The sequence below is a fragment of the Mandrillus leucophaeus genome, unplaced genomic scaffold, assembly GCF_000951045.1.
Source record: "Mandrillus leucophaeus isolate KB7577 unplaced genomic scaffold, Mleu.le_1.0 Scaffold946, whole genome shotgun sequence".
NCBI classification, from domain to species: Eukaryota; Metazoa; Chordata; class Mammalia; order Primates; family Cercopithecidae; genus Mandrillus; species Mandrillus leucophaeus.
Window position 1 is genome coordinate 296,932 of NW_012110319.1, and position 21,284 is coordinate 318,215.

The 21,284-nt window shown below is 50.5% G+C and overlaps 1 protein-coding gene across 1 annotated transcript in view; it reads right to left on the bottom strand.

Annotated features, from left to right (window-relative positions):
- Positions 1-118: 118 nt before the first annotated feature.
- Positions 119-21,284, bottom strand: part of IQSEC2 (IQ motif and Sec7 domain 2) — a 49,973-nt gene continuing 28,807 nt past the window's right edge. Inside the window, exons 4-14 of the mRNA XM_011970358.1 lie at positions 20,499-20,900; positions 16,249-17,144; positions 14,692-14,853; positions 14,085-14,207; positions 12,940-13,106; positions 8,979-9,118; positions 7,428-7,553; positions 4,812-4,911; positions 3,761-3,922; positions 1,939-2,112; positions 119-800 (exon numbers count right to left, since the gene is read on the bottom strand). Coding sequence (XP_011825748.1) covers positions 787-800; positions 1,939-2,112; positions 3,761-3,922; positions 4,812-4,911; positions 7,428-7,553; positions 8,979-9,118; positions 12,940-13,106; positions 14,085-14,207; positions 14,692-14,853; positions 16,249-17,144; positions 20,499-20,900 — 2,466 coding nt within the window. The 3' untranslated portion in view covers positions 119-786. The remainder of the gene's footprint in view (positions 801-1,938; positions 2,113-3,760; positions 3,923-4,811; positions 4,912-7,427; positions 7,554-8,978; positions 9,119-12,939; positions 13,107-14,084; positions 14,208-14,691; positions 14,854-16,248; positions 17,145-20,498; positions 20,901-21,284) is intronic.

A 21,284-nucleotide genomic window follows, 5' to 3' on the forward strand; every position in this document is an offset into this window, starting at 1 on the left:
TGGGGCGGGATGGGTGAGTGCGGTGACAATGGTGACTGGGGGTGGTGGGGGTGGGAGTAGGAGCCCCCTGGTGGCCGGGATCCAGGGCCCCCAGCCGCGCCTGCTGCTGGCATCATCTGTGGGTGGTGGCTGAAGATGAAGTGCTTAGGGCCCTGTTTGTGGGCTGGAGGGTGCTGGGGAGCAGGACTGTACAGGGGCAGTGGGGATGTGGGCTGGTGCAGGGGGTGGCGGCCATGTGGAGCAAACTGAGGGTGTCCTCCAGCTCCCCGTCTGGGTGCCCTGCCTGGCCGGCCCAAGGTATAGTGTTGGGGCCCTGGGACTGGGCCATGGGCATGGAAGTGGCGATGTGGCCCCACAGGTGGGGCTGAGGCGGGAGGCGGTGGAATGGAGCCTAGCTGGGGCAAGGGTGGGGGCTGCTGGGGAGGTGGGGGAAGAGAGGGCTGCTGGGGTGGGAGGTAGGGTGGCGGGGCAGGGCCTGGTCCTTGGCAATACTGGGCATGCAGGGCCTGGAGCTTGGACTGCCCATCAGGCAGCACCCCCAGGCCACCGTGGCTATGGCCGTGGTGATGGTGGTGGTGGTGGTGGTGCGTGGAAGAAGCAGATGAAGAGGAGGCAGAGGCCTGGCCTGTTGGCGGTGGTGGCATCTGGAAGGGCCCCTTGCCCCGTTTGCTTCCAAATAGGGAGCCCAGGAAGGATGAGGAGTTGGAGACGGGCCTCTGGCTCTTGTACTCCTCTGGCGGCGGGGGTGGGGGCGGAGGTGGCATCCTCTGGTGAGGGCGTGGACTGCTAATAACAGACCCCTGGAAGGGGGGAGGGAGGAAGTCAGGCCAGGCTAGATGCCCTAAACCCCCAGCCCTAAATTCCACCCCTGTCCCTGAGGGCTGGAGCTGGGGAGATAGCGAACCCCAAGTTGTAATAAAAACCAAATCACAGTCCTGTACTCATATGTGGAGCTCCCCAGCTTGCAAAGCTCGGCTGTCACATCCACTATCTCATCTGAGCCTCAGCTGGGAGAGGAGAAATTAGCAGTACCTCCTCCTCATCCCCATTTTGCAGGCAGGGAAAAGGTTAGGCCCAGAGAGGCAGAGTGACTCGCCCAGGGTCAAAGAGCAGGACTTGGAGGTAAGAGCTTCTCGTGGCCCAACTCCAAGGGCATCCCTACTCGCCGTCGGCCCTGGGGTTGAGAGGGGGCACGGGAGAGTGGAAGACAGGCTGAGAGACAGGCAGAATGAGGACAGACAGAGTTGAGGACAGATGGAGAGAGTGGTTGGCTGGGAGAGGCAGCCGCACGGTTCTCAGCAGGGAAGGGGGGAGCAACAGGTCCCCTCCTCCTCTGGGTCTCCATGGCCGGGGCAGGGCTCATGCAGAGGACGAGTGGGGCAGGAGCTGGCACTTACTTCGATGGTGCTGTCCAGCGATCCCACGCTGTTACGCCGCCCCCGCTTCCCTGCACCCACAAGCAAGGAGCCCAGCGTCAGAGCAGCAACCCCCCCTCCCTACCCTGCTGGGCTCCAGAGCTGGGCACCAGGCCTGGGCCCCTCCCGGGGACAGACACCCCATTATCCCTTTCCCCCATTGAAGAGGGGGAGGTGGGGAGGAGGAGAGGTGGAGAAGGAGGAGAGAGAGGAGGAAAAGATGGAGAAGGAGGAGTGGAGGTACAGGAGAGATAGAAGAGGGAGAAGAGGAGGAGAGGTGGAGCAGCAAGAGAGAGGCACCAAGACTGTGGCCCCACTTCACATTCCCTGGCCCAAACGCTGGGCTCCCCCTGCTCTGACCTGGCTCCCAGGCCCCCTGTGGCGCAGCGCCCAGGACTCTGGGTGAAGGCAGGGTGCGTGTGTGTGTGGCAGGTAGAGGGAAGGCTGGTGGCCAGTGACAGGAGGCAAAGAGGACACCTGGTCCCGTGTCTCCCCAGCCAGGGCAGGGGCCCAGAGGACTTACCTGCATCAGAGAGGTCTCGCAGGGAACTGCTGAGTGCGCCCCGTTTGAGCCCATCGCCTGCCCCGTAAGTGTCCTCCAGGCTACTGCGGGCCATCGTCCCATTCACTGAGTCCTTGGCCCCTCCAGGCTGTGAGGCGTTAGGCCGCATCATACCTTTCTGCTTCTCCAGCTCCGCTGGGTGGCAGTCGGGGAGACAGGGAGCAAAGGTCAGGAACAGGAGTGAGAGCCCATCTGACTGACCCTAGCCCTCCGTCCTCCTTCCTCCTCCCTCCTCCCTCCCTCTGTCCCCAGGCTTCCTGTTTTGCCCCTTGGACGACCAGCCCTTGTCTCCCCCAAAACTGCAGCTCCATCACCGAAGTACCCTTAGTGCCCAGCTCCCGTCTTGCACCCTCCCTTCCTGCTCAGCCTTCCCTTCATCCCTCTTGGTGCCTGCTCTCCCTGTTCCATTTCCCTTCCTTTCACTCTTATGACTTCTCCCCTCCCATGCCCTCTTGCAGTCAGGTCTCTCAAAGCACCCCTGCCCTTCAAAAAAGAGCTTCATGGCAGATGGTTCACAGTAAGGACGGGAAGGCCCTTCTAGCCTATGGCAAAGGGCAATCTTTCCAGAGTTCAGTCAGTTCTCAGATACCTTGCTCCAGAGCAGAGGGGCTCCTGGAAGGGCAGGAGCGGGAAACTGACAGGAATCAAATCCTCTATTAAGTGCCAGGCAGTATGCTGGGTGCTACACATACTTGATCTCTCTCAATCCTCACAACAGTTCTGAGGTCAGTATTAGCATCCACATTGTGCAGAGGAGGAAACTGAGAATCCGAGAAGTCTTAGAGCTTGCCCAGGGTCATACAGCTGGAAATGGCGGAGCCAACATTCTGGAAGCAGGTCTGCCTGATTCCAGAGCTTGGGTGCTTCCGGCCTCCTTACAGCCCCACCTCCCCACAGAGCTCATAGAAACACGTGTCTACTGGCCTCCCCTCGTCTTGGGCTGCTAATCCCTCTCTCAGAATTTTCCCAGGGTCTCAAAGGATCTGGTGAACTGAAACTTCTATCCCTGCCTTGCTGAGGAGTAGAGTGGCCCTGGAGCTGTGAAGGCCTCACCAAGGAGCTGTCCGCCGCCTCGTCTCTCTTTTTCTGTCTGCCTGCCTCTTTCTCCTTAACACCATGTTACTTAACTGTGACTGCTTAGCCTGGAGAAGAGAAAACTTGGAGGGCATCGGGAGGAATGAGATGTAATCACTATTTTCCATTATATATATATATATGATCAAAATGACTTGGTGTGACCCCTGGAGAGGATAGGCCACTGGGACTCAGCTCAGGAATTGATATGTGGGCAGAGGAGGAGAGAGAGTGGGACAGGGAATACAGATTTTTTGAATGCCTAAGATGTGTTGGGACATTTCGGCTACCTTGTCTCATTTCATCTCCTTGACTCCATGAAGGAGACTTCATTACCCCAAATTCGTGTAGGAAGAAACTGGGGCTAGGCGGGTTAGGCAATTAGCTCCAGTTCACCCAGATAACGAATAGGATACCTGGGACCTAAAACTACAGTCCTACCTCTAATACTCTGATTCTTCTCCCTGATACCTTTCACTAGAAGGAATAGTTGGCTCATAATTAGAGTTTGGGATAATAATGGGGCTGGGAGGTAATGAGCCCCTTGTCACTGAAAGTATTCAAGCAGAGGCTGAAGAATTCTTGAAATGAGCATGGGAAGGTTGGACAAGCTAACCCTCAACTCTGAGATTCTCAGAGGATAGGATTCTTGGTTTCTGCAGGGCACTGTTTCAGGAGATGGGGGAGGAGACGTGGCTGGGCTACTCACACTCCACACGGTATTTCTCCATCTCCTGCACCTCCGCAATGGATTCGCGCAGGTCGGATGTAAAGCGCAGCCGGTCCTGGAGGCTGGGGGCATTGAAGATGATGAGGACTTTTCGCTCCCCACCAGGTACTGCAGACAGCAACTTGATCCCAAACTGGTAATCTGTGGAGAAAGGGGAGACTGGGCACCTCTGTTGGGATTGGTGGAGGTGGCTCATACTTAAAATAATTTTTCTTTTCTGTTCTTTTTTTCCTGAGATAACATCTCTCTGTCACCCAGGCTGGAGTGCACTGGTGTCATTATGGCTCACTGCGGCCTTGAACTCCTGGGCTCAAGTGATCCTTCTGCCTCAAGCCTCCTGAGTAGCTGGGACCATGGGCACGCACCATATGTGCAGATAATTTTTTTATTTTCAGTAGAGATGGGGTCTTACTATATTGCCCAGGTTGGTTTCGAATTCCTGGGCTCAAGCAATCCTCCTGCCTTGGCCTCCCAAAGTGCTGGGATTACAGGTGTGAGCCGCCACACCTAGCCCATGAAATAATTTTTCTACTGTCTAACTCTGATCATGCCTCTTCTCCATTTGAGCATATTTAGCAGCTCCCCTTTGCCCCAAAGCCCTCAAACTCCTGGTAGCTGTGGCCCCCTTACTTCCTGTACTGCAGGATGTAAAGGCATACAATTCTGCACTGCTGTCTTGAAACTCTTTCCTTCTCACCTCTACCTCAACTCACATTGCTACTGCTGCCCAGAGTACCATGAAACAAAGCTCCTCCTGGTTCATCCTTCAGAGCACAGCGTGATCACCATCTCTTTGGCCCACCAGAGAACACATGCACTGTGGTTCTCTGCAAGACTATGAGCTAACCAGGGGCTAGACCCGAGTCATACTCCACCCTGGCCTGTCCCTCATCCTGGGACCAAGTAGGTGCTTCGGAGACCCTTAGCGTGGTTGTAAGGGACTCCAAAAACTGGAGCTGGTAGAGATGACGGGTGAGCATGGGGGCCATGACATAGACTCTTGGGAGCTGGGATCCAAGAAGGGACTCACATGAATTCTGGAAGAGCTGCATGTGCATTTCCACGAGGGGGAAAGACTGACGGAAACTGTACGTCACCAAGATCTTCTTCTTCTGGAAAATTTTGGTGACCTTTGGCAGGGGTGGGAAAAAGACAAGAGGCAGCGTTTTGGGTGGGGAATTTCCACGTGGCACCTATTTCTGGTAACCACCCTCCCCTCCCACCCCATTAACAGACATACACACACAAATACACATGCCCACAAGCTGAGGAGAATGGCAGCTTGAGGGACAGAATGGGAGACATGGAAGAAAACGCAAGTTCCTGATGTAATGACCACGCACCACAGACATTTACCACATTTCCAGGAACTAACTGAATCCTGCTCCCTCCAGGAAGCCTGCTCCAACATCCCACAGAGATTTGTAAACCCCTTTTCTGAGCACCGGAATGATGATTCAGTACCTTTCCCTTGTCAGGCGCTATGCTAGTCCTCTGAGTGTGTGATCACCCCCTGCTGGACTGGAAGGCAGGAGTCTGGTTGTCGGGTTCTGTCACCGGGCCTCACCAGAGCCTGCACTTAATGGCAATCTCTGCTGAACCCATGTAGAGAGTTAACAAGTCTTCCTCTCAACAACCCAACGTCTTTGTCGAGTACTTGGGCACTCTGGACTCAACTAACACAGGTTGCAAACACCTCAGGCGGTCTGCAAGTGGCTCGTAAAAGGAAATGTTTTGATTTCAGGATGGCATAATGACACAAAGCACTTTTTTAGGTCCTTTGGGCTGTGAGCTCCCTGAGAACAGGGACTAATTCTGATTCATCCTGGCATACCCAGTGCCTAGCATACAGCTGGACACACACCAGTTTCAGTACCTGAGGGATGTCTACACATTGACTGTGTGGGCCAGGTACTCCTTGGGGTAAGGCAGATTCCACATATAACCTCTTATTTCATTTCATCCTCATAACAACCCTGTGAGGTAGGGGTTAGCTCCATTTCACAGAGGAGGAAACTAAGGCTCAGAGGGAGCATGGAAATACTTCAGCTAAAGCAGCAATCCTCAACTGGGGGTGATATTGCCCCCAGAGGACATGGAGCAATATCTGGAGACATTTTTGGTCGAAGGGTTGCTACTAGCACCTAATAGGTAGAGACCAGGGTGCTGCTAAACATCCTACAGTGTACAGGATAGTCCCTGCAAAGAATTATCCAGCCTCAAATATCAACAGTGATGAGACTGAGAAACCCTGCTCTAAAGGAGAGACCACAGTGGGAACAGGATCACTGTCCTCAAAACCCTGGATAGTTGTCTTGGAGCAGAAGGACAACACTTGTTCTTTGTGATGCCAAAGGTTAAGTGCAGATGGTTGGAAGAAACCCACAGGGAGACAGATTCTATCAGTCAGAGCTGCCTAACAAGGCAACTGGCTGCCTTAGAGGAAAGCGGCTTTCTGTCCCTGCAGTCATACATCCAGTGGGCCATCTAGGAAGCTGGACCCTGAAAGTCCCTTCCAACCAGCAAAGTCCTAAGAGTCCCATCCCTAAAAGACAAACATCTCTATTTGTAATGAGCTCAGTTTTAAGAATCACTTCAAGCATCTTTTTTTTTTTTTTTTCTTTTTTTTAGACAGAGTTTCACTTGTCGCCCAGGCTGGAGTGCAATGGAGAGATCTCAGCTCACTGCAACCTCCGCCTCCTGGGTTCAAGCGATTCTCCTGCCTCAGCCTCCCCAGTGGCTGGGACTACAGGCACGAACCACTATGCCTAGCTAATTTTTTATATTTTTAGTAGAGACGAGGTTTCTCCATGTTGGCCAGGCTGGTCTCGAACTCCTGACCTCAGGTGATCCACCCGCCTCGGCATCCTAAAGCATTGGGATTACAGGCATGAGCCACCGTGCCTGGCCCAAGCATCTTTTTCAAATTTTGTTTTTATTATTTGTGTATTTATTTATTTATTTATTTAATTTTTTGAGACAGGATCTGGCTCTGTTGCCCAGGTTGGAATGCAGTGGTACAATCACAGCACACTGCAACCTCTGCCTCCCGGGCTCAAGTGATCCTCCTGACTCAGCCTCCCAAGTAGCTGGGACTACACACAACAGGTACACACCACCATGCCTGGCTAATTTTCGTATTTTTTGTGGAGACAGGGTTTCGACATGTTGCCCAAGCTGGTCTCAAAACTCCTGGGCTCAAGTGATTCAAACTGCCTTGGCCTCCCAAAGTTCTGGAACTGTAGGCGTGAGCCATGGTGCCCGGCCCACTTCAAGCATCTTGATTACTGAAGATTTCTAGCCTGACCTGGGGGTCACAGGTTCACCCCTCTTCACACAACCCTATGGGCTACTGAGGTGCACAAGGATATTTCCTACCACTTCCCAGGTTGTAAGTCTGTCATCCCTTTGGTCCTCATATATTCTGTCCCTGTGCGTCTGTTACTATCTCCAAAGGAATCTGTGAGGAAAAGGAGGGGCAGAGAAGGCCTGGGCCTTGCCTGAGACCATGCGGATGGCATGGCAGAACACCTCGCCTGCGACACTCCACACACCACACCACACACCAACATCAACATGGCTCACACCAGACTCAGGTGTCAACCTCACTATCCCCCTTCCATCTCCTCCCCCACAGTGCTCATACCACAAGGAGATCATTGAAGAGGAAGACCTCTCGCTGATGCAACCCTAGCCTCTGGGGGCGGTTTGGATCTGGCACCTCATAGAGCTGGCAGCAGCAAACCAGTCGACGGTGAGGGAGAGACAGGACCTAGACAGGCATGGAGAAACAGGTGTCAGCAAGGCCAGCCCACAGCTTCAGGCCTCCTGGCACCTTAAGTTTCAACCGCAAAAAGTTTACCTCTCATACATGTGTATCACTCTGACACAAGGGGTATCAGCAACTAAGGCCTAAACTTTTCTTCTACCTTGCCTTTGTCTCTCTGTCTGGAATATCTTTCTTGTCCAGCTCTGCATGGTCATATTTCAACTCCCCTTCAAATTTCCATCCCAGCCAGGCATGATGGCTCACGCCTGTAATCCCAGAACTTTGGGAGGCCGAGGTGAGCGGATCACCTGAGGTCAGGGGTTCGAGACCAGCCTGGCCAACATGATGAAACCCCGTCTCTACTAAAAACACAAAAATTAGCTGGGTATGATGGTTGGCGCCTGCAATCCCAGATACTCAGTAGGCTGAGGCAGGAGAATCGTTTGAACCCAGGTGGTGGAGGTTGCAATGAGCCAAGATCATGCCAGTGCACTCCTGCCTGAGTGACAGAGTGAAACTCCATCTCAAAAAAAAAAAAAAAAAAAAAAAAATTCAATCCCAAAATTATCTCTTCCAAGAAGCCTTCCCTGATTTCTCCAGGCTGAAAATGGCCTCTTTCTCCTTTCTCCTCTCCTAAACTGGACCATAAGGCAGAAGTATTATATGTGTCTTTGTCTCACACCCCAACTGGTCTGTGAGTGCCCCCAAGGACAGAGACCACGTCTGATTCATATATATGAATGCCCAGCACCAACTCTGGTGCCCAGTAAAATGCTGGGCTCAGTGGAAAGGTATCCACAAATGTTTGTTGGCTAAAGCCTGTTCTTTTTTTTTTTTTTCTATTTTTCAGATGGAGCCTTGCTCTGTCACCCAGGCTGGAGTGCGTTGGCACGATCTCAGCTCACTGCAACCTCCACCTCCTGGGATCAAGCGATTCTCCTGCCTCAGCCTCCTGAGTAACTGGAACTCCAGGCATGCACCACGACGCCTGGCTAATTTTTGTATTTTTAGTAGAGACAGGTTTTGCGATGATAGCCAGGCTGGTCTGGAACTCCTGACCTGAGGTGATCCGCCCACCTCGGCCTCCCAAAGTGCTGGGATTACAGGCACAAGCCATTGCACCTGGCCTAAAGTGTGTTCTTGCTTTGGTTTTCTGATAACCATTAGCTTGGCCCTTCACTTAGGATGGACAGGCAAAGCCAGAGGCGAAAACGATGTTAATATTTATTCAGTACCCACTATGGGCCTTGGAATGTGCTCGATGCATTCACTCTGCATCACAGCCTTCTGAGGAATGCATTATCACCCACTCCGTATTGCAGGTAAAGGGCACCTGGGGTTCAGGGAGGTGCAGTGACTCAGGAGGTGTACTTAGTGGCAGAGGCAGACCTGAACCCTGGCCCCTCTGCAGCCTTCCAAGGCACTTACTGGTTTCTTTCCAACAATCATGCGCTCCACAGCCTGCACCTGGGACACATGGTCATCGTTGGTCCGCAGTTCACGCCCCTGGATGCGCTGGTAGATGCCCACCAGGAGGTCTCGGGGGATGTCTTCACCATTGTCAACCCCTAGGGGAGGGAGTAACACAGGGATATGTCACATAATTATGGGCACTGGGTGGTAGGGATGCTCCACAACTCCCACACCCAGGCACGGGCCATGACAGTCAAGACTGAGGGTCAGTGGGTATCCTCAGCCCCTTAGCCAGGATTGGGGCAGGGAGGATGTCCTTCAACACAACAGCCAGTTGCTGTCTTCCCCAGGGTGGGAAATTTTCTCTCAACAACTCAGAATACACTGTAATTAAAACAATCAGACACTATTGTTTGCCTTTCTAATTAGCAAAAATAATTTTAAATGAAATCCAGTGCTAGGAAGAGTGCAGGGAAGTGGGCATGTATGGTAACATAACTCTTTTGGAAGGTAATTTGGCAAGAATCTAAATGTTTGTACACAGTGATTCTTTTTCTAGGAATCTACCTTAAGGAACTACTCAGAAATATGTGCAAGATGTATGTGCAAGAATGCTAGTGCAGGCCGGGCATGGTGGCTCATACCTGTAATCCCAGCACTTTGGGAGACCGAGGCGGGCAGATCATGAGGTCAGGAGATCAAGACCATCCTGGCCAACATGGTGAAACCTCATCTCTGCTAAAAATACAAAAAATTAGCCAGGCGTGGCAGCGTGTGCCTGTAGTCCCAGTTATTCGGGAGGCTGAGGCAGAATTGCTTGAACCCGGGAGGCAGAGGCTGTAGTGAGCCAAGATCGGGCCACTGCACTCCAGCCTGAGCAACAAGATTGAGACTCTGTCTAAAAAAAAAAAAAAGAAAAAAAAAAGAAAAAAAAGATTTCTAGGACAGGCGTAGTGTAATCCCAGCACTTTGGGAGGCTGAGGCAGGTGGATCGCTCGAGCCCAGGAATTCGAGAGCCAACCTGGGCAACATGGCAAAATCCCATCTCTACAAAAAATACAAAAATTAGCTGGGTGTGGTGGCACACACCCGTGGTCCCAGCTACTTGGGAGGCTGAAGTGGGATACTAGCTTGAGCCTGGGAGGAGGAGGTTGCAGTCAACCATGATTGCACCACTGCACTCCAGCCTGGGCAACAGAGCAAGACCCTGTCTCAAAAAAAAAAAAAATAAAAAGAATACTCACCAAGTGTTACTTATGGGGACAGTTTGAAACAACCTAAATTTTAACAATAGAGGAACAGTTAAGTAAAGGATAGTATATCCATTTAATAAAATAGTGCACAGCTATTAAAAACTTGACATTTACAAAAACATTTCGATAGCTTGAGAAAATTACAGTAGCAAATTATGTGAAAAGAGTAAGACAAATTGCATGTATGGTATGATCTGAACTATATAAAAAGTTACATATGCATGGGGGAAAAGATTAGAACGCACCAAAACATTAACTATGACTGCCTCTAGGGGGCAAATTTTGGGTGATAAAAAGAAATTTTCTAATTTTCTGAATCTTCCAACATTTCTGAAACAAGTATGTATTACCTTCATTTATTTGCTTCTTTATTTAATAATTAGAGGGGAGGCCGGGCACGGTGGCTCAAGCCTGTAATCCCAGCACTTTGGGAGGCCGAGACGGGCAGATCACGAGGTCAGGAGATCGAGACCATCCTGGCTAACACAGTGAAACCCCGTCTCTACTAAAAAACACAAAAAACTAGCCGGGCGAGGTGGTGGGTGCCTGTGGTCCCAGCTACTCGGGAGGCTGAGGCAGGAGAATGGCGTAAACCCGGGAGGCGGAGCTTGCAGTGAGCTGAGATCCGGCCACTGCACTCCAGCCTGGGCGACAGAGCAAGCCTCTGTCTCAAAAAAATAAAAAATAATAATAATAATAATTAGAGGGGAAAAGATACACACACACACACACACACACACACACACACACACACACATTGAGAGACAGAGGGAAAAAGAATGGATGAATGAATGATGGCAAAATTATAGGAGACAACTCCAAATGGCCTCTGATCTAACTCCCTCCTCCCATCTTCACCATCCTTCTCCATTTCTGATTGCTGAGTGAAACCTACTCACTCTTCTCTCTAAATCCTCTACTAGAGAAAATGTTTTCTGGGCAGGACGTGGAGGCTCACACCTGTAATCCCAGCACTTTGGGAGGCCGAGTTGAGGCAAGGAGTTTGAGACCAGCCTGGGCAACATAGCAAGACCCCGTCCCTACAAAAAATTTAAAAATTAGTTGGGCATGGTGGCCCGCGCCTATATTCCCAGCTACTCAGGAGGCTGAGGTGGGAGGATCGCTTGAGCCCAGTTCAAGGCTGTAGTGAGCTCTGCTAGCACCACAGCACTCCAGCCTGGGTGAGAGAGTGAGACCCTGTCTCTGAAAATAAAAAACAAAAAAACAGAAAACAAAAAGGAGAAAATGTTTTCTTCCTTGGAAATGCCACATCTCCTCCTTGGACAGGTGCTAAAGGAACATTCTATATCACACTGACTTTCTTACCAGAGCAGCCACAGCTGCACAAACCCAGTGGGCAGCCAATTTGTCTTGTTTTCAGTTTGCTTTTTCTCTTTGACTCTATTTCCCTCTTTCTTTTCTGCTTAAATAATCTTAACATCTGTACCATTTTTAGTAGGCTGCCTTTTGGTGATAGGGAGGGCTCGACATCAGTAGAATAAACAAAAAGAGCAAGGTGACACCTTTCATCTGGCATTCAAGGCCCTCATATATTAGTTCCATATATTGGAACCTCATATATTGGGACCTTCCCAACTCATCAATGACCTCATCTCAATTGTTCTTCTTTTTTTCTTCTGAAGACAGAGTCTTGCTCTGTCACTCAGGCTGGAGTGCAGTGGTGCAATCTTAGCTCACTGCAACCTCTGCCTCCCGGGTTCAAGTAATTCTCCTACCTCAGCCTCCTGAGTGGCTGGGATTACAGGCATGCACCAACATGCCTGCTAATTTTTGTATTTTTAGTAGCGATGGGGTTTCCTCATGTTGGCCAGGCTGGTCTGGAACTCCTGGCCTCATGTGATCCACCTGCCTCAGCCTCACAAAGTGCTGGGATTACAGGCGTGAGCCACCGTACCCAGCCCTCAGTTGTTCCCTAAAGAAAATAAATGTTCCTGCCTCTGCGTCTTTGGTATTCTCACTGGTAGGTAAGCCCTTCTCTATCTCTATTGTGTCACCTTCTCCATGCCTTCAAGACCCACCTTAAAATAAAAATACTGCCTCCTCCGGGAAGCTAGCTAGAGGTGGGCTCTTCCTCCTTTGAGCTCTGACTGCACTTTTGGCCTCTCTGATGTCACTGTTCACTTTCTGTCTTATGTTAGTTATCTGGGTGCTACAAGTCAGCCTCTTCCACACACGGGGAGCTCTCTCAGAACAGGGAGTATGGCAGATTCCTCTCCATTGTCCTTGGCACCCATCATGGGGCTTGGCACACACTAAGTGCTAAGTGTTGACTGGCTGGCTGGTTGTTTGGTCGAGTGATAAATGAATGCATGAATAGAAGAAAAGATACGCAAAATAATTAAATGAGTCCTCATGGGCATAAATAAGAGAGGGAAAGAGGGAGTGAGGAAAAGAGAAGTGAATGACTGAATGAATGAATCAGAATAAAGCCTTGTAAGAGTCAGGACTTTAATCTATCATGTTCACTGCTTGAACCCCAGGACCTAGAAACCTGGTGCACAGCAGAAGCTCAGTACAATGGGCAAATGACGATTTGAGTGAATTAATAAGTGAATATCCTGGGAACATCCAGCTAGGGCAGAAAGTGACAGCATCACAAATTAATTTCCAAGGAACAGATGGCATCTCCTGCATCCTTCCCCACCTTAACCCCCACTTTCCCTTCCCAGGCGAAGGGCAGGAAAGGCTGATAAGGAAGTCACCTCTCAGGTTCTTGATGAAGTCATCTAGTTTCATCTTTCGTTCAGCCTTGACGCTGGGACTGTACATGTCGGTATTGAGGAGGATGATGGCAAAAGCAAGGATGAAGATGGTGTCTGGGTTCCGGAACTGGCGCACAAGGGCTGGGTTACAGACACAGTACCGCTGGCTGCAGGGCAGGAGGGGTCAAAGCCAGACTCAGGAAGCAGCCATCTCTGCCTATCCACCACCCACCCAGTCTGATACCAGCAACCCTTTCCTGCAAGAAATACTTTCTTGATCTCTGGGTCTGTCCTCTTCAGAGCTTCCCCTAGACCAGCATGTAAAAATTACAATCGCTACCTTTTACAGAGCTCTTCCAGGGGATTTATATACATTGTTTCATGTAATCCTATCATAATCCTGCAAGGTAGCTATTGGCAGTCCCATTTTAAAGATGAAGCGACTGAGACTCAAAGTGACAAGGTAACTTGCCCAAGGTAACAGAGCTGGTAAATGGTGAAGCCAGGATGAAAACCCAGATATTTCTAACTGCAAAGCAAATCCTTCCCCCATTGTGGGAAACAAGTTCTCAGCAACTCCTGTTTCTCTTCTAAATACCCTAAAGTGGCAGAGCCAGGATTTAGACCCCGGCCTACCTGATCTCCAAAGCATTTATAGTAGAGTAAAATGGTTAAGGGCATGGATGGATCATGGACTTAGACACATACAAGTTCAAATCCTGGTTCTACCACTTATTCACTGTATGACCCTGGGCAAGTTACTTAACCTCTCTAAACTTCTGATTTCTCCTCTATAAAATGGGAATAATAATAGAAGTGCCTACTTTATGGGGTGGTTGTGATTATTCGGTGAAATAATCGTGTAAAGTGCTCAGCTCAGCACCTGATACCTAATAAGTGCTCCGTGAATGTTAGCTGTTATTGCTGATGTTGTTGTCACTTATCGAATGCCCATGTCCCAGAGGCTGAGCTAGATACTTTACATGCACTACCTCTGATCCTCACAATTGCCTTGCAAGATAGGATTTATCATTTCTGTTTTATGGTGAAGAGAGTATGAGGCTCAGAGAAGCGACTTGTAAACACATACTACGTCGATGCCCACAGGAGGGAGGGGCAGCTTCACAAGTGGGAGACAGGCACACCTGAAGGCTTCGATGAGTCGCTCCACTTTCTGGGCCTCACCCTGAACCCGGATATGGGACTGGAACTTCCGGAGTGCATCATCCAGATCCATTGAGGAGAAGTCCATCTCATCCACCACACAGCTAAGGAGCAAAGAAGGGGGTGTGGTGCTTTCAATTCCTCTGCAGAAAACCTCTGACCCACCTGGACCTGCTCAAATGGACCAACACCCCCACTGATACACTCCCAAATTCAGGACCCATGGCCCGAGCAAGTACACATGAGGACAGAATGTTTGAAATCAAATCCATCTCAGAAAATTGAGGCAAGGCAAGTGGTCACTAAAGGCCCTTTCCATCGAGCCACTCATTTCAGAGACGGGAAAACTGAGGCCCAAAACAGGCCACAGGATGAGCACGTCTTGCCCAGGGCCACATAGAAGACTTTAGGAATAGAGCCAAACAAGATCAGACCCCTTTGGGGCAGAAGGGTACGGGGGCAGGAAGGTCTATTCATCCTGTTTTGAAAAGCTTATTTGAGCTAAAGGGACAGGCTGCCCCCTTCCTCCCTCTTGCTGTCCTTTTCCAGGAATCCCTGGCCCAGCCTGCCCCATCCTGGGGTCCTCACTCCAACACGTCTCTGTTGAACTGCTTCTGCCGGTTCCCTAGGAATTCCCCTATCATCTGCCGGCTGAGGCCTTTCCGCTCCAGGATGAAGTGAGCCACTCCCACCGGTGTGTCTGACAGGAAGCCCCGCTCGATCAGATACTGGATACCCTTCTCTGGCTTCCTGCAGAAAGAGGGGAGGTAGATGAGATGACTGTCCTCCTGGAACTGTGCTCTCTGTCTCATTTGTTGAACTCATTTTGGGCCCAACTAAGTCCGGCCTCAGAGGACCAACGAAGTCAAATACATAATTTGATCCAATCCCATCATGGCGCAAATGAGAAAACTGAGGCCTAGAGAGAAGAAGCCACTTGCCCATTTCGAGGAGCTTCAAAATCCCAAGATATCTTGAACCCAACATCCCCCTTCACTGGAGCTACACCACAATAGAAAGAAAATCAGTATCTAATGAGAGCCCGCTCTACGCCAGGAGCTCTGACCTTCCCAGCAAGAACCAAGGAGCAAGGTTGAGCACCTTCCCTGTGAGTCACAGACCCACAGAGTAGGGAAGAAGTGAAGAGGTTACTTTGTTCCATATCCCACATCCCACACAGGCAGGTCTCACCAACTTCCTCTGAGTGTTTCTATAGACAAGGTGCTCCCTAGATTTCCAGGGAGCTGGGCCAAAATCTGGGTCACAGTTATCCCATATTCAGAATCCCAGAACCTTAGGACCCCACAAGGTTAAAATTTAGAAGGGACTGGTGCCATAGGAGTCTCAGATCCGTCACTTCCCAGTTGTATGACTTTGGACAATTCCTTTTACTTCTCCAAGCCTTGGTTCCTTATCTACAAAACAGGAACACTACTGCCTGCCTTGCTGAGTTATTGTAAGAATGAAATATAGGTGGCAGTGTTTAATAAGCTATAAAGATGTAAGGCATTCAAGTAATGGCTTATATTACATTTAATGTTTTCTAATTACATCTCATGTTTTCCAATTATTTTCTAATCAAATGTCACACTCCCACCTCACTCCTAAACACCTGACAGAAGACCAGGCACCTAGGAAGAGCTTAGTCACAGTCACCGAAGGGTCTAGCACACCACCCTGCCCCCAACATGTCTCACATACACATTCTGCTAGTGGTAGGTGGAAAAATAGAAGCCCAGGGGAGGAATGCACCTTGCCCAGGGCTATGCAGCGAGTCTGGCCAAAGGCCCACTCGGGGGCCAGATCTCCTGTTTCCCAGGCTAGGGCTCTTTCTACACCATATCACCTCCCCTCTAAAAAGGGAAGGTGGGGAGGACAAGTTTCAGAATCCATTTAGTGGGGTCATCTCACCCAAGATCGCACAGTCAGCCAGAGGCAGTACTAGGACTGCCCAGGTGTGTTAAGGGACTCTCTACTCTTTCACCCTGTTGCCAATCCTCTTCCCTGAATGTCTGGGGAGAAATACCGTTCCACAAAATGAAAGGATGGCAGAACCGGGATCACTGCGTGGAGTTCTGTCCCAGGAACCCAAGTACTCGTGGCAGGGTAGGAAAGGGCGAGCAGGCTAGAACGGGCAGCACGCACTTGTTGAAAAGGTTGAGGCCGATTCGGTAGTGCCGCCTCTGGACCACATCATTGTTGAAAGCTGGCGAGTCCCAGCTGTGCCTTGTCTCCCGCTGGTAAGTCTGCTTGCACAGGCCGGTGGCCGGAGGCTCCCTTAGACTGTCCCGAGAAGAGGAGCCGGAGCTGCAGTTGATGGTCTCATTGGAATTGCTGGAGCTCTCGAGGCTCTCATTATCTCCACCATCAGAGTTCTCGCCTGCTGCCTCGCACTTCCCCAACCTCCGACCCCCAGCCACACCACTGGGCCCAGTGCCACTGTTGGGGGCTGGTGGCAGGGGCCCTGGTGGGGCTGGGGCTGGGCCCTCAGGGGCTGGGTAGTGGCGGTGTGGGATCGGGGCCCTGCCTGGTGGCCCCTTGTGCTTCAGGGTCCCATGGGGGCTGCAGCCATCAGCCTCATACACCAGCTGGCGGTGGACAGAGCCGCGATCTGAGCGGTCACTCAGGTCCACGGAGCTGTCACTAGGAGGCTCAATGGTAAGCAGGGGAAGGTGGGCGGCCCGCAGCCGGAAATCCCGGCACTCCAAGCACCCGGGACCCCTGCGAGTGCCTTCCTCACGGCTACCGTCTTCCCGGGTTCCTGATGGCACTGGTGGAGGAACTGGCGGGAGAGGGGCTGGCGCCCAGAACTCGGGCCGGCCCTGGGGTGGGGGTTCTGTGCTGGGCAGTCGCTCAGGGGATTGTTGGGGAACTGTGTCATCCAGGTAGAGGGGAAGGTCACTGAAGGATGTGGCCGAGCTGTCCTCTTGCTGTTCCTTTGACTCCCGCTTCTCCAGCTGGGCTGAACCTGGCTCCTCAGACATGGGCCCTGACGGGTGGCAGTTCAGGGCTTCGTCGATGGATTCAGCCAGAGACTTTACCTGTGCAGGCGGGGGAGGAGAGGAGGGAAAGGGAGAGAAAAGAAAGAAAGATAAAGGGAAGAATGGTGGAAGGTGGGAATGAGGGAGGGGGGTAAGGGAAAAGGGGGAGTCTTCCTGGTAGGTCAGCAAGGAGGGTGGATTCCCCTTCCCCAGCCCTGACAAACTCTCTGTGGTCTATAAAATGACTCCCAGGGAACCATTGTGAGCTCACAGGAGCTGGGACTAATGCCCACGAGTTCCCCCACTCAGCTCACACCCCAATACCTCCTTTGTGTCCATTTAGACTCAAGCCAAATGTTACCTCCTCCCTGATTCAAGCCACATTCTTGCCTCTGCCATCCCCCAGGGTAAACCAAAATCCCAGCTTCCTCTGTGGGAATTCTCTTAGGAAATCCATAACATTTGACCTTGAGCGTCTGGACCACAGCTGGTAATGCTCTTTCCCTGTGGTATCCAGACTCTAAACTGACCGCTCATGATCCCTGCCTCCTGGTATTCACACCCTAGGGTACCACATTGTACCAGAGTTAGTCTGTGTGACAAACAGCATATGGCAGAAGTGAATGTATGTCACTTCTGAAATTAGGTTTTAAAAGACTGCAGAGGCTGGGCATGGTGGCTCATGCCTGTAATCCCAGCACTTTGGGAGGCCAAGATGGGAGGATCCCTTGAGCCCAGGAGTTCAAGAAAAGCCTGGGCAACATGGCGAGACTCTACCTCTACAAAAAATAAAAACATTAGCTGGGTGTGGTGGTATACACCGGTAGTCCCAGTTACTCAGGAGAGTGAGGCAGGAGGATCACTTGAGCCCAGGAGTTTGAGACTGCAGTGAGTTATGATCACGCCACTGCACTCCAGCCTGGCAACACAGCAAGATCCTGTCTCTAAAATTTTTATTTGTTTTTTTGAGACAGAGTCTCGCTCTTGCCCAGGGTGGAGTGCAGTGGCACGATCTCAGCTCACTGCAACCTCCAACTCCCAGGTTCAAGCGATTCTCCTCCCTCAGCCTCCCCAGTAGCAGGGATTACAGGCACACACCACCATGTTTGGCTAATTTTTATATTTTTAGTAGAGACGGGGTTTCGCCATGATGGACAGGCTGGTCTCAAACTCCTGACCTCAGGTGATCCGCCTGCCTTGGCCTCCCGAAGTGCTGAGATTACAGGTGTGAGCTACTATGCCCGGCCAAAAAAAAAATTATTTAAATTTAAAAAAAAAAGACTGCAAAAAAATTTTTTTTAATTTACAAAATTAAAAAAAAAATTTAAATGACTGCAGCTTCCATCTTGAGCACTCTTGGTCGCTTGTCACTTGTACTCTTTCTCTCAGACCCCCCAGCCTGGGGAAAGCCCATCACGAACAGTCCTATAGAGAGGCCCACAGGGTGAGGCATTGAATCCTCCTGCCAACAGCCAAGCGAGTGAGCTTGAAAGCAGACTGCCAGCCCCAGTCTAGTCTTCAGATATTGCAGGCTCTCCCTACAGCTTGACTGCAACCTCATGAAAGGCCCTGAACCAAAACCACTCAGCCATGCCATTCCCAGCTTCCTGGCCCCCAGAAGCTGTATGAGATAATAAATGTTTATGGTTTAGGCTCAGTCTCTTGGGTCAGTTTTAAGCTACCAAATTTGGGGGTAATTTGTTACACAGCTAACAGATAACGGATATGCTTCCCCATCAGACTTCAATAGCACTCAGAGCTGGGACCAGACCTGGTTCCCAGACTGATCTCCTATTCCCCATTCCTCCCTTGAGGGGTGGATCCAGGCCTGGTTTCTCTTTCTAGCTCAGCTCAACACATTGCTTGACACAGAAGAGATGTTCAATTAAATCTTTGTGGTATGAATGAACAGATAAATGATATAGATCTTCCCTTCAATATTCCTGTCCTTCCCTCCACCTCTTCACCAGGTCCAAGGAGGCATGCCCAGGCTGATGGCAAGGCCAGATCATAGAGGTTAGAGCAGAGTGACTTTTTCTCTTATAAGGCTTCATCCATTCATTCAACAATCTCTACCAAGTACCTTCTTGGTTTTAGGAAGAAAACTAACATGTACTTAGCAGCTACTATGTACTAGGCGTTTTCAGATATATTACCTGTATAGTTGCACTGAGTCTTCCAAATAGCTCTAAAAGGGTTTTCTCTCCATTTTATTTTCTCTCCATTTTATTGATCATGTTTCAGTGTGGTTAAACAGTTTGCCAAGGCCACACAGTTGGGAAATGGCAGAACTGGGATTCACATCTGGGCAAGTATGTTGACACACCCCAACCCTAGAACGATCTCCCACTACCTTTACTGCGTTACAATCCCACCCCTCCACGCTTTTGCTGATGCAACGCCTATGTAAGCAACACCCTTCCAAGTATTTCTAACTTGCTAAATCTTTTCTGTCTGGCAAAGCCCATCTCCAATGCTGTTTTCTAAAGTGGGTTTTCTGTGGTTCTCCCAGAAGAAAGTTTCCTCCCCTTCCTCTGGGTTCCTAAGGTACCATACATTGTACTATATCGCCTTTCTCATGTCTCAGAGCACACTCTACTTCAGGAGACAGTAATGCACACATGTCTGCCATTTCCTACTGCACTGGGATCCTTGAGGACAAGGACCAATTCCAGGTCCTTAGCCTCAGTCTCCTCCTCTATTAAATGGGAATAATAATCCCTGTCTCACAGGTCTGGTGTGAGGCATACACAGCACTGGCACACAGTAGGAGCTCATTACCTGTGAGTTAAGCTTTATTTTATAGTAGATCAAGTTCCAAGTAGTGAGAACTTTTTTCTTATTTGTTCTATACCCCCATATATATTTTTTCCCACAAGAAGGGAACAGCATGGAACACCCATATTTGTAACTTGCTTGTTTTAACAATGTAATTTCTGGCTGGGCGCAGTGACTCACGCCTGTAATCTCAGCACTTTGGGAGGTCGAGGCAGGTGGATCACCTGAGGTCACGAGTTTGAGACCAGCCTGGCCAACATGGTGAAACCCTGTCTCTACTAAAATACAAAATGAGCTGGGCGTGGTGGCACATGCCTGCAATCCCAGCTACTCCGGAGAGTGAGGCAGGAGAATCACTTGAACCCAGGAGGTGGAGGTTACAGTGAGCCAGGATCGTGCCATTGCACTCCAGTCTGGGTGTCAAGAGCGAAACTCTGTCTCAAAAAAAAAAAAAAAGTAATTTCTATCTTGCCAGTTCTTTCTCATTATTCTCACAGTCCCAACTCAAATGGTAGCTATTTGCTGTTATTAAACGCCTGTCACGCAACTTCTTTCAGTTTGCAATCTAGGTAAAAAGTAGCAGGAGTAGCCAGAGCATGGGGATGGAGAAGAAAGGCCCTTTTCAGGGATCCTGACCTGTTTGGAGAAGGAGTCCTCTAGTTCTGTGATGTCATTAGAAAACTCTCCAGATGTGGTGACGGAGCTTCCACCACCATCGATGCCCCCACCACAGGAGCCCCCATATGGGAGCCCCCGTTCAAGCCGGTGGCTCCGGGCACCAGCCATGGCACCCTCGTCCAGCGAGGCAGGCTTGCCCTCGAAGTACGCGGGGTTCTGTGCCTTCTCATACTCCTCAAAGGAGAACTGCATCCGCATGTTGGAAAGGATGATGCGGCGGGACATGCGGCTCTCTGAGGCTGAGCTGCGTAGCCGCTCAAAGTTCTTGTTCATGCGGTACTGGCGGAAGGCTGTCTGGATGGTCCTGGCAGCTCTGCGGCTCAGGAAGGAGCCCCCATACTTCCTCTCCAGCATTTCCACCTGGCAGAGAAGGGTCGAGGGGAACAAGGTCAGAAAGTCATGGCAGCCTCATCTCCCTAGGCACTAAACCACACCACCCCCACTGGAGTCACCGCTGACTGCTTACAGCCACCAAAAGCGCCAGGCTAGGTGCTCAGTGTTGTCTCCTCACTTGAATTTCAGATAACACTGGTCAAATGGGATTGGATTATGTTTTGTTTTCTTATTTGCAAGAAGAACATATTGATCATTTGAAAACAGGAAACAAACAGAGAAGCCGATAAAAAGAAAGCAAGGTAAAAATACATGGAGAGCAAGAAGGAAAGAAAGGAGGAAGAGAGAGAATGAGAAAGGACAAAGAGAGAGGGAGAGAGAAAGGAAGAGAAGGAAGGAAGGGGAGGAGGG